Genomic DNA, 13,799 nt, shown 5'->3' on the forward strand with positions numbered 1-13,799 from the left:
TATTCAATATCATCTAAAAAACAGTGATTGACTAGTCCTTGAGTCTGAAGGAAAAAACAGCATCAATTTTAAAATTATATCTAGTTATATGCTAGTATATTGCTCAAAATCAATGCAATTTAACATACAAAAATTAATCCAATCATACAATATACATAAAATTGTTTCTAAATAAAAATGAAATATATTGTAAATACAGTCGACCCCCATATAACGTGGGTTCCTATAACGGAGATTCCTATAACGTAGCGAAAAATTGCGACAGTATTCAAATAAGGACGCTAAAAGGGACTCGTAAAACGTCGTCGCTGACTCGTGTCGCGACAGGATTGGTTGAATCTGGACTAATAGTGGATGAGCAGCCGAACTACTTTCTGCCGTCCAGCGCCACGCTACGGAGAGTTTAGGCGGGTAAATTGAGTTTACTATCGTCTGTACAGTATGTAAATTAGGTACCGTAAGTCTAATACAGCACTGTAATTTTATACATTTCTTGTGAAAAAAAAAACATTTCTTATTCAACGGCCATAAAATTATTTATATTAATGATGTCTCCAAAGTTCAGTGAATTTTTCGCAGAAAAATAACATCAGAAATCGCGGCTGCCGTTTGGTGCACTGCTCCGCGACGAAAACAAGCTTAAGCAATGGCGATGTCAAATGGTGCAAACTCAGTAAGTAATCCTACAATTTTTTGTTTATAGCATAGTTTATACAGATTATTCCCAAAAAATTATACATGTTTTGGAAATGTTGAGTCGAATTAGTCTAGAATCAATTAATTTTATGGAAGAAAACCTTTCAAACAGCCGTAGTCCGTAAACTTCACATGTATCGGGCTGCGATTGGCTCATGTATTTAAGGATTCCTACAACGTGAAATTCGAATAACGTGGAACGTATCTAAGCGTTATAGGGGGTCTACTGTACATAAAATAAATACATTTCTATTGCATTCATACTTCCATTTAAAAAAATAAATTTTAAAATAATCAGAGAAGAATAAAATTTATATGTTTTTTTCCTATTTACCTGATCCCTCCTCATTAATAATCGAACTTTTCCTAATGCTTCATTATGTAATATTTTTACTGTTCCAACTCCTCTTTCTTTCCATTCTTTATCTACAAATCTAAATAACTTAGCTCTTTCTTCAAACCATACCTGTAAAATAAATAATTGTTTCACCAAAATAATTAATATATGATCACAATTTTTCAAATATAATAAAATAAAATTTCTAATGCTCTGAATGTAAAAAAATATATTATTTTGCACATTACAGCATATAAATTACTTATAACTTTATATATTTATTTTGTTAGAAAAAGTGAAGCCATAACTGAAAACCATAGATAATAACTTTGGTAAGCATCTACACCAGTGCATAAAACAAATTTTTATCCTACAAATCTATCAGAAATCATTGTAAACAATAACTTTTTTTATTTCCATTAAATAATAATCACATTCCTAGCTTCATTATTGCTTGTAAAGTAATCTAAAATTTCTTTCTGTTGCTAATGAAATGATTTCTAGTTTGAGAAGGATTCAGAGCTTAAAAATCAAATTTACTCATTGTGACATTGTCAGACTGCAGTTTTTAATCATAATTTAATTTGAATAAATATAACTTTTGATGTAGAATCTAAAGCTGTGATTATTTTTTCTCTATGATGTTATTTCTCATGAGATCACAAGAATATTGTACACCTTTGAAGGTTAAGTGATAAATTACCCATCTATTTATCATAAGAATCAGGAAATATATCCTTTCAGTAATTTTATAGATAATTTCTATTTCAGGATTGTTTCATTGATTTTCTAAATTTGTTATTTATGTCTATTTATATTTTGTAACAAACCTTAATGAGTAATGTTTAAAATATGCATTAAATTAATGCTATTTTAAAAAAGTTCTATACCAAATTTATCACTCTATATAGTAAGGTTAAAACTTTTAATTGAAATCACATGACTTTCAGTCCAGACTGGAAGTTCATATACGGTTAATTACAGCCTCAACTCCTAAGCTTTCCTCTGTATCTGGGTCTTGATTGTCATCTAACTCAGTGTTAATTTGCATAATTTTATTGAGGAAATATATCCTTTCAGTAATTTTATAGATAATTTCTATTTCAGGATTGTTTCATTGATTTTCTAAATTTGTTATTTATGTCTATTTATATTTTGTAACAAACCTTAATGAGTAATGTTTAAAATATGCATTAAATTAATGTAATATATATACAGGTATACACATATATAGTCCTTAAATGCAATGATAAATTTTCATTCTATTTTAAAAAAGTTCTTAATTTTTTAAAATAGAATGAAATTATTATTTTTTATCATTGTATCAATATTACTTGACAAATAATGCAAGAATGCATAAAAAAACTTAACTTTCACTTTTCTGGCCATTATGTATACATAACAAGGGAAAGTATTTGTGAGATTCAAGATTTTAAGGATATTTTAATATGTTTTTAAGAAAATTTTTATATAACATTTGTCGCAATTGTTGGAAAACATTGCACAAGCTATGGAATAAGTGACACTCTCTGTCAACAAATAGACGAGACCTTAGTTGCTAACATTAGTTAGTTGCTAAATGTTAACAATTAGTTGCAAAATGATAACATCCAATTGTGAAAAGAGAAGAAAGTAAGTGACACTGTTGCATCAACTAGCTGAACTAGCACCTGTGAAATCAACCTTCGTTTCCAAACAATTGCCGATCACATAATCAGTTTCCCAGTCTAAATGCATAAAAGGACGAGACACTGAGAGTTCCAGGCATTTGTCATACGGCAGCCCCATTTGTTACATTAGTGAAAAAGGAAGAGCAAGAAGGAGCTCTATATGCCCCTACCTCCATAAAATGGACCTGATCCAATCTCTCGACAGAGAATCCTTCTCAAGACTGTAGAACAATGTCACATTAATGATCAATGAAGATTTGAGGTATTTTGGATTGATAAGTGTAAACTCTCTCTCCGCGTTCAAAAAATTAGGAATAGCCTTGTGGCATAGGAATTTGAATAGTCACCGCCTTGTATGATTTTATATTTAATTGCATTTAACCACCTACTGTATAATACCTATGTATATCTTAGATTTAGATTATATTAAACTTTATTTGTTATTAAAGTTTAAACCTGACTCCCTGTCTTAATTGAGCTAAGGACTTCTTTTGACTTACTCATCACAACCTCCCCACTCAATTATTTGCCCTCCTAACCATCCAATGACAATGTGAGTGGGTTTTACCAACCTATGCCAAATAAGTGGAATTTAGAAAACAGTCCCTTTTGCTCCTGGCTTCTCACATATTGAAATCATGTCAAATTTGACCCTCAGAGTTATTTTTGCAAATCTCCACATTTTGAGACCTCCTGAATAAAAAAATAATAATAATAATTTCTGTGGATGTGTGTGTGTTGGGCATCTATTTTGCTTAATATCTCAGGATGGGGTAAAAAGTAAAGATAAAGAAATGAAATTTGACATGGTAGCTTGCATATAAAGGGCATTGATACTATTAAATTTTGGTTGTAAAAGGTTAAGGGGATGGAGAGATAGAGGGTGGTCATGTGTCATATCTTGATACTACAGAAAACAGTGATATATAACAGAAAACAGTGATAACTTACTTTACTTGCAACAAACACTGAACAAAGTCTATTTGTTCAGTATTTATTGTCTTAAGTTGTCTATTTTTTTTTCAAAAAAAAATGAGAGAGAGAGAGAGAGCATGTTGAAATTAAGATGAATCTTAAATTTGAGTAAATATAGTATATAAAAATATAAATTAAAATATTCATTACTTTTTCATTTTCTTCTCCTGTGTGTACATCAATTTCTGCTGGTAATGGTATTGCAGGCTTGAAGTCACCACTAATGTCTCCTGTACTCTCTTGATCTGATTCTGCACTATCTGTCCCTAATGACTGAGTGACCAAGACATCGACTGGAGGATTTGAATGTGTTGATGATCCTAAGAGAGTCTGTAACTGTGAATTATGACTTATGTTTGGTGATGAAACTTGTACTTGTGTTGTAATTAAAGATGGTGTTGATAATATTGAAGGTGGATTAGTCATTCCTACTGCACTTGTCGGAACTGGAATTTGAAAAGGATGAGCAACTCCAGGCGTAACAGTTGGCTTACTAGCCCATGAAGTAGTCACAATAGTAGTTGGTTGAGTAAAAGTAGTCGAAGGTGGAGCAATTCGTGTAAATACTGATGAGCGAGTAGTTGAAGTATCTGGAACAGGAGAAACATGAAAGTGAAATTGAGGTAACTGTTGGCCTTCAGTAAATGGTAATCCAGGTCCAAGTGGTGGAAAATAGATTCTGTTTGTATCTTGAGCTGGTGGATACTGATAACGATACTGAGTCATAGGAGTTGGTTGTGAAATATAATTTACTACAGGTGCATTTGTATCTGTTACTACAGGATTAGGAGGTTGACATATATCATAATTAACTCTATAGTCAATGTCAGGTCTAGTAACAGCCCCACTTCCATCCACAAAGTATTCCCAATAACCATCTGTATATCCATTTCCTTCTTCCTCCTCTTCCTCTTGTTCAGTATGAACACTGTCAGACTTTACATGTCCTTTTAGGTGAGCATCTTTCCCAATTGATATGTGGAGCTCTTCTAATTGTTTCTATAAAAACAGAACAAACAAATGAAATTTAAAACTTCTCTAAAGAATATTACATATTGCACAACATAAAAATTTAGATATATAATTTGAAGATTATGATAATTTTATAATCAAACAAATAAAAACCAAACTGTTTGAAATATTTTCATTCTTGTTAAGGTCTTTAGAAATAATATATATTATCTAACATTCATAAAACTTATATCTTCTGTACATTTTAATCATATGATGAGATACTGCTGTCCAGAAATGAATTTCCTAACTATAATCCAAACAATAATAAAATTATTGTTTTGATGATTCGGTTTACATTTTAAAGTTTATATAAATTTGTTTTTATTATTCATATTAAAATATCAATATTGTACTGAGAAAAAGACAATTTGACAGCTTTCATAATTTATTAAAATGTACTATTGCACAAAACTAGCTTCCATACCAACAAAATTAGAATAATTAAGTTATTTATAAACAGAAACATATCAAAGAAAAAAAAATTATCTAGAATAATCATTCCAGATAGTTTTCTCATAAAAACTGCTATAAAAATTTTAATTAAAAATAATAATAAATGCAAAAGAATACCCAGCTGACAAGTTTTTTTTTTACCAAGTTTGGTTTTATTAACCTTTAAATAATATCAGCTTGAGTTGCTTGGTATATAAATTTAAAGAACTTTAATATTTCAATTCTATTTAAATTATTTCAATTTTGATTACAAAATACAAACAACATACCTTTAACTGTTCGACAACCATTTTATTCTGTCTCAATTCTTCAACAATTGCACGATTAGTTTCAATTAAATGATGCTGTTGATCTAATAGAGTTTTCACTAGAGTATCGTGAGAAAGTGCAAGAGCACGAATCTGAGCATCAAGTCTTTCTGGACTAGGTGGTAAATGCTAAAAATAAATTATTAAAATTATATCAGCTTTAGTATTGAATCTAATGTTAAAACTGAGGCAATTATTTCCATATGAATCAATGTTCTAGACACTCCAAAATACATACCAAAAACACATTTTTAGAGAATAAATATAGTGTTTAATACTAAAAACAATAAGAAATTAATGTAAAATGAATATAAAGACTAATGCAAAGAATAAATAAACATTTAACATGGCATTTTCCATGATGGAGCTAAATAAATAAAAAAAAAAAAAAGGAAAACAATGAGAATTGTTTGGCTAGACATGCAGGGTAATGCTCATGTAATACCACACTAAGCAGGAAAATGTGTGGGTCAGCCGTTGTTTTCACAAAATTATCAGTGAGGTTATATAGGCACGCAAACAAAATCCAAGACAAATTTTTCGCAGAAAAAAAATCGATGATAACTGGAGTCAACAAAAACAGAGGTATTACTACATTTACATACAATTAACTTCTATAAATTGAAAAATCTACTTGTCAATTCTATTTCCCTTAATATCACTAGATTCTAATCTTGTTAACAATCAAATTTATGTTTATTAACATTCACAAAATAGCAACGTTTTGCGATATAAAATTAATTCTAAAAAAAAATTCATTCAAAGCATTATTTTTTGGATGTGTAAAATGTTATGTCAACAAAAAATATTTTACTAACTGTTATATATTCAAAAATTACAAAAAAAAAGACATGCAATTTAGTACAAAACAAAAATCATCATTAATATTCTCTCCTACCAATGTAAGTTATAAGTTCATAAAATATGATTTTTGAATTGAGGATCTCTCTTAAAAATAAAACTATGTTATTTCAGAATATTTTGAAATGACTACGATTGCATTCTATTATGAAATTATTTCACACTATCTGAAACAGCTAGCTATAAATCAAGATAGCAAATGAACATGTTATTAAATTCATCAATAATCTAGAATCATATCAATGATATAGAAATTGTTAAATCTAGCCATTTTAGGTGCGTCCCATAAATATAAAGGCACAAGTTGTTATGAAAATGAAAGATAAACTAATCATCATATAACAAAACCAATTTAATTTTGAGGTAGTAACTACTTACAAATAAACATACTATAAATCATGTAATTATATTGCTTAACAACTTAACAATAAATTAATTTAAATCAAAATCAATTTCTCACTGTCCCAAAAATAAAAAGGCATAATACAAAGTCACTAGAACAGTAGAAAGTATTGTTACAAATCTTTAATAATACTCAACTAATAACCAATACACTTCCCCTTTTTCATTATAACCTTGTAGATACAGTCTGACACTGATTGTATAAGTTTTTGAAGGACTATTGGTAATTATTTTTTTCAATGGATATTAATTGCATGTTTTAACTCATCTACACTGTTATATTGGCACCCATTAGCATATACAGTTATAGCTAAGATTCCCTATAGGTTTTCCATTGGATTCAAATCTGGGGAACGAACTGGCCAATCAATAACTGGGACTTCATTACTTAAAAACCATCCATAAATTGATTTGGCTGTGTGGATCTTGCTGGAAAAACCAATGATTTCCAGCAATTACATCAGCCCAAGGCAAAAGATAACTGTCTAGCATGTCTTGATAATGATTTGCATTCATTCGGCCATTGAGGAATGCAATATTTGTCTTGCCAAACCAACCAAACCCACCCCATACCATCACTGAGCCTTCCCCTTGCTGCCATTTTGAAAATATTTCATCCTTACCCCTCAAATCATGCCAATAACAAGTCCAACCATCTGTTCCATCAAAATTAAACTTCTCATCACTCCATATGATGTGCTTCCACATGTATGTCCATCCCATTTTCTCCCATGTCCACTGCAAGCACTTTTGCTCATAGAAAGGGTTAGTGATGGTGCAGGCTTTTTCTTCTTATAGATGAGATGCTGACATGTACTAACAATTCTTCCAATTGTAGATTTTGATACATTAAGCTCTGGTTTTGATGCTAGTTTTCATAAAGATGTTTGGTTGCTTTTGATTTCCCTCAAAATACTACATTTTCCTCTATTTGTAAGCTTTGAAGGTCAACCTGTTTATTTCTTTTGTCTGTATTTGTCTCCAAGCTTTATAAAATTGTCAATTACAGTTGGAGAATGATTAGTTTTCTTTGCAATTGCTCTAGCTGAGTAATTTTCATCTCTTAAAGCTGAAATCTTGCCTTTTTAAACATCTGTTAAGGGTTTTGCAAATCCCATGATGAAGAAGAATTCATTTACATCAATACACAACAGAAATAAACATTTGAAATACATGGTAGTTATACTGTAGTACTGTATGACCTCTATTGTTAGAAAACTGAACCTGCCTTTATATATTTGGAATAGCAAGAAATGTGATTTTGATTTAAATTAATTTATTGTTAAGTTGTTAAACAATATAATTACATGATTTTTTAGTATGTTTATTTGTAAGTTGTAACTACCTCAAAATTAAATTGGTTTTGTTACATGATAATTAGTTTAGCTTTCATTTTCATAACAAGTTGTGCCTTTATATTTATGGGATGCACCATAATAACTGATATAAATTTTGATAAATATAATAAAAAGTAGATTGATAATATTAATGTTGTGCTTTCTCAAAACAATTTAACAACTGATTAGTCTCTAATGTTGAAAATAAAATGTTTATCAATATATTTCTATTAATATTCTTTATAATGCCAATATTCAAGTTCATTGCATATCAAATTAATGAAAACACTATACAGCTCGCCCTTAATAGTCCAACAGGTATGGGACCAAAGGGGTGTTGGATTACCAAAAATGTCCTGATTACCGAAAATAATTACATATTTTGCATTGTTTTGCTAGCAGTAGCTTACAATATTCCCTACTCCAACTGTTCGAACACAAATGCTCACAGAAAACACACAAAATGTGTCATTGTGTAAGAATTGAATGGGGAGATTCACGTCGCGACATGCTTCTGTGCAAGCAGACACATAACGGGGATGAGTACCTTGACATGAGGTGCGTCGGACTACTGAGCATGTCGGATTAAAAAACGTCGGACTATCAAGGGAGAGCTGTATTGTGAAGTTTTTAAAAAAGGAAGAATTACTAAAGTAATTGAGAATGTTTTTTTTTTATTAAAAAGAAAAACTTTTAGTTTTTCTTAATATAAAGCACTTTTCATTCTTTCATTCTATTAGGTTGTTGCAAATGAAATGGCCAATTTTTACTCCTGACTTTGAATGTTTATTATCAATAATTTAATTTAAAGCTTGCATATTCAACCAAAATTGTTTCCACTAACAATAATACACTTTTCCCAAAGCAATAGAAATACATTAATGCCAATTTGATAGAAATCACAAGAACAAGACAAAAAGTCAATAAATGTACTTTTTATCACATCCTCTTTCTTGAAGACTTTCCTTGCCAAAAAACTGTCCAAATGTATTAAAAAAAAAAAAAGGGTGATAGTCTGTTGGCAAAAAGTCTGGAGATTAAGGCGGATGGGGAAGAATTTAATATGAATACTTTCATTTTTGTGATGAATAATTAAAAAACTGAAGACCTCCAAATGATGCTCCTTATCTCTCTCATTTAAGTTTGTGTGGTACCCATTTGTCAAGCTTTTTGACTTTCCCTAATGTGTTTAGATGTCGAGAAATGGTTGAATAATGTCCATTATGCTCAACCTTTCTGTGATTTCCCGACAGTTGGTTGATGTTCCAATTTGATGATGATCTTCAATTCTAATTTCTGAAATTTGTATTCCCAGAATGAAATTTTTTGAAGCAATGCCCGGTGTTCTGCTCACTCACAGAACCTTCACCAAAAGTTTTATTGGCCTTTTGGGTTTCTTCAACTGCATTATGTTCCTGCTTACACTTGTAAAAGAAAATTATTCAATTTCCTTTATTTCATGCCATCAGAAAAAGTACTCTTAAACATGTGGAACTACCATTTTTAAATTCACATATTATATGTGTGCTCTTCCAATTGCAAACATACAGCACTATTCACATAGAAAAAAGTAGAACTAAAAGGCCAGAAAATTTATATTTTAATAAAACAGCCTTTTCATTTGCAATGATCCAATATATTTGAATGTCTATTATAAAAATGTAAAATAACTAAATTTATTATTATAAACACATCATTGTTAGACATTAATTTTGTTGAGAATTTTTCTAAAATAAAACAGTATTTCTAATATACATAATTACAGACCATGCAGCAACAAAACAATGTTTGTATGAAAAATAAAGTTTATTTAATAAATTAAATTAACTAAATAATTGATTAATTTCATAACAAAATTTAGAACACTTATCAAAAATAAAAGAACAAGCAAAGCTTGCTCTCTAAACAATTCTGGAATGAACTGGTTTTGCCATCATCTCTTACAATTGAATAGCTTTTGAAGTCCAGTCATGGCCTTGTCTTATTATTCAGAGTCACAAAAACAGGAGTCCATTTCAATACATAAAAACAAAACAGGAATCCATTTCAATACATAAAAACAAAGCACCAGTACATTAAAGCTGTATGTCCTACCATAATTTTGTCCATTATATAAACTGTGATCAACAGTGTTGGTTAGCATAATTTCACCATTTCTAACCTGTATTGTTCGTGATAAATTCAGAGTCCAGTGAATTCACATCCAGATTCTTACAGCAGTAAGCTGACATTTTATGCACAGTCATCTGGTCAAAACATTTCTAATTACATTGTAGACTTGATAAAGAACAATTAACAAATTTAAAGTACAGTAGGACCCCACTTAATGCTGCCTCGATATAACGCAGTATGCTCAAAGCCTAAGGGAAAGCTCAAAATTTATGCTGATTCAAATTATCGTGGCATCTCATTGATTCGTATATAATATAATTATTCCTGAACACAAACCAATCAGCAAAAGTACTTTCCTTAAATCTATGTTTGTTTGGTGCAATTTTGAAAAAATATAACATCGTGGATGCCATAGAAAATATTGACTTTGCTTGGCAAGAATTAACTGATAAATGTGTGAACAAAGTGTGGAAGAAGTTTTGGCTGGAGGTATCCAAGAATTCTCAATGAGAAGAGCCTATCACTATACCATTAGATTGATCAAATTGTCAACCTAATTGATACAACAGAATTAAGAGATGTAGACAAGCAGGATATTGAGGAGTTACTGCAAGTTTCTGGTGAGAGCATTACCAACGATGACCTTCAAGAACTGACAGAACAAGGAATTTGTGTAGAACTGGAAAACAGAGATTCTGAAAATGAAGAACCAAAAGAATTTCTCAACAGATGTCCATAGTAAAGTTTGGTAATGCTAACTAAAATCGTTGGTATTGTTGTAGTGAATGATCCAGATTTTGAAAGGAGTGCAAAAGCAAGACAAGCATTTGGACACAATCTCCTGCTACTGACATTTGCTTAAGGAAAGGAAAAAAAGCAACAAATGAAACTTCACAACTTTATTGCAAAATAACAAGAATTTCAGAAGAGGCAGTACCTTCATCACAAAAATTGAACTTTACATTTCTGTGTGCATATGTTTGTGTTAACATATAGTGTTGAATGAAAATGTAGTTCACTTCACGCCAGCATTTAGAAATTAAAAATATGACACTTCCGTGTTGTGGCGTTATTGACAGCGATTTGTTAAATTTCAGACATGCTCGCTAGTACTTTCAACAGTTTACAACCGTCGTCTTCAGGCGAAATCGAATACCTTTGTTTTCGAATTGACAGCTTTTAACGGAAACATTACGTAATTTAGCTTTTAACATTATGTAATTTGGAAAGTCCGTTAAAAGCTGTCAATTCGAAAACAAAGGTATTTGATTTCGCCTGAAGACGACGGTTGTAAACTGTTGAAAGTACTAGCGAGCACGTCTGAAATTTAACAAATCGCTGTCAATAACGCCGCAACATGGAAGTGTCATATTTTTAACATATAGTGTTATGCAAATTAATATAAAAATAACTTAAAATTAAAGTAAAATCTGTTTATTTTTGGTCGCGTGTTTCCCATTCCCTATTTACTGTGTGTTAAAATGACCTCGTTTAGCACTTTGTCATCTAGGAATGTATCCCCCGCGAGAAGCATGGTCTTACTGTACTGTACAGTACATATGATTTATTGTTTTCATCAGTCCCATCAGATAAATTAATTGCTTACCAATTTTATAATATCAAAATAGAACAATTTCATTTTTAATCTTGTATAAGTCTCAAAAGTTATATTTTTACAGGGTGTCAAAATTTTTATTAAAACTGTCCTGTCCTTCAGTCCAAGTTAGTGGGGGTTTACTGTATTAGAAAATTTATCAACAATTACTTTTAAAATTCAACTATTGAAACTTTTCAATAGTTGATTTTTAAAAGTAATTGATGTAATGAAACTGAAGATTATTATTTGATTTAGATTAAAAATTTTTGATATTTTAAATTTTCACAATTCCCTTAAGTTTTTAAGGATTTTTGGACATAGAAGATATTGCTATCAACAGACAAAATGTGAAGTTACATTGAAAAAAATCACTATAAACAATTTTAATTAAATGTATAAGTAAATGTTTTTAAATTCTAGTAAGTGATAAATCTAAAAAACATAAGCTAAATTATTTTTAAAATAAATTTAATATAACAATTTATTGTTCCTACTTTTTTCATTGAAGATACTGAATTAATATTTTTCCTTTGTTTTACTTTAAGGAAACTAGAAATTAAATTAGAAGTGTTGAAAGTTGACTTTTCATCCTTGTATTCCTCTTCTAAGCTTCCACTGTGAGAATAAGACTCCGATTCATCGTCATCTGTCTCATTGGCATTTCCTATTGTTCTTATACCTAATTGAATATTTATAATATAATTAATTATTATATTAGACTTTTTCTAGCTTAAATATTTGTATTAAAAATAAATTTTTCTAATCATCAGTATCTCTAATTATTTCATTAATTTCATTTTTTAAATAAACAAATATTACATGCATATACTGATAAATCAAACTAAAATAGGTATTATTGTACATTCTTTTTTATGAATTTAAGTACAAAAATTTTTCCTCATTCCATATTAAACTGTAAATTAGATATAGTTAACCATTCTATTGTAAAGGGCCAGACAATACTATTTTGATGCAAAATTGGATCAAATATCAAATTTAATGAATTCTACATTTGTAAAGGAAATTTGAATACTAAGAATAAGCAATCTTCAAAATTTATCATTTATATATAGCCTAAGGAATTTTCTTCACTGGACACATGAATATATTGTAAATTACAATGTAAGTACCTTTAAGAATCTTAATAGTATGCAAGTCACGAAAAAGTCTCAGAGAGCAGCATGTGGCCCAGAGATCTGTTTTAAATCAAATGAAGTGTGACAGAGCTTTTCAAACCTTTTATGTTATTCAGATGTTATTTTTCAATAATTTAAAAAATTTAAAAATATACTAAAGCGGACTATTGTTACAAGAATATTCAAAACATTTTATGAAAGAAAAATTCAACATTTGCAAATCACTCTGGTAGGTGGCATTTACCTGTAACAAAGACAATCAGAGTCAATGTAACTAATGCAGAGCTTTATAATGGAAACAACAAATTTATTGTAAAGAATTTAATTTACAGCATGAAAATATGGATCATTTTTACCAATGAAATACTCAAGACAGTGCGTTTTTCAATGAGAGCATACTAGAAAAATCGTTACCTTGATAATATTGTGACCGCAGGGTCGGCACCTCTTTGGCGCCCTGTCAGGATGACACCACTGTGTCTTGTAGTAGACACAGAAAAATTTTATTGGCTGTTTATTTGGTTACGCGAACGGTCGCGTTGTGGACATCTAGTTCCGGGATGGAGACGTACCGAGAGAACCAGAGGAATTACACTCTAACTCATCTAGACGTAATACCCGTTTATTGTTCATACTATATACAATCGCAATAGCTATATATAATTGGGTTAATTAACATATCTAAGTTTTTTCGGTTACCCGTATTCCTGACAGAGAGAGCTCACATATATTTCGCGCGAGGATAAATACCTTGGTTTGAATCGTTGATTAGTCTTGGGTTGAATCGTTGATTAGTCTTCACAAAGTTCTTTCGAACGTTGATACGTTTTTCAAGTAGCACAAAGTTCTTCCTAACGTTGTCGGGCGTAGTCCTTTCGAACAGCGGCGATTAGATGAGTTC

The 13,799-nt window shown here is 30.3% G+C and overlaps 1 protein-coding gene across 1 annotated transcript in view; it reads right to left on the bottom strand.

Moving 5' to 3' along the window:
• Positions 1-960: 960 nt before the first annotated feature.
• LOC111618604 (E3 SUMO-protein ligase RanBP2-like) overlaps positions 961-13,799 on the bottom strand; it is a gene marked incomplete at its 3' end in the record, with an annotated part of 120,004 nt that continues 107,165 nt past the window's right edge. Inside the window, exons 20-23 of the mRNA XM_023360160.1 lie at positions 12,257-12,441; positions 5,415-5,582; positions 3,829-4,677; positions 961-1,162 (exon numbers count right to left, since the gene is read on the bottom strand). Of these exons, the coding sequence (XP_023215928.1) occupies positions 961-1,162; positions 3,829-4,677; positions 5,415-5,582; positions 12,257-12,441 (1,404 nt within the window). The remainder of the gene's footprint in view (positions 1,163-3,828; positions 4,678-5,414; positions 5,583-12,256; positions 12,442-13,799) is intronic.

This window comes from Centruroides sculpturatus, unplaced genomic scaffold, assembly GCF_000671375.1.
Source record: "Centruroides sculpturatus isolate CEXI.00-Female unplaced genomic scaffold, Cexi_2.0 scaffold94, whole genome shotgun sequence".
Taxonomy (NCBI): Eukaryota; Metazoa; Arthropoda; class Arachnida; order Scorpiones; family Buthidae; genus Centruroides; species Centruroides sculpturatus.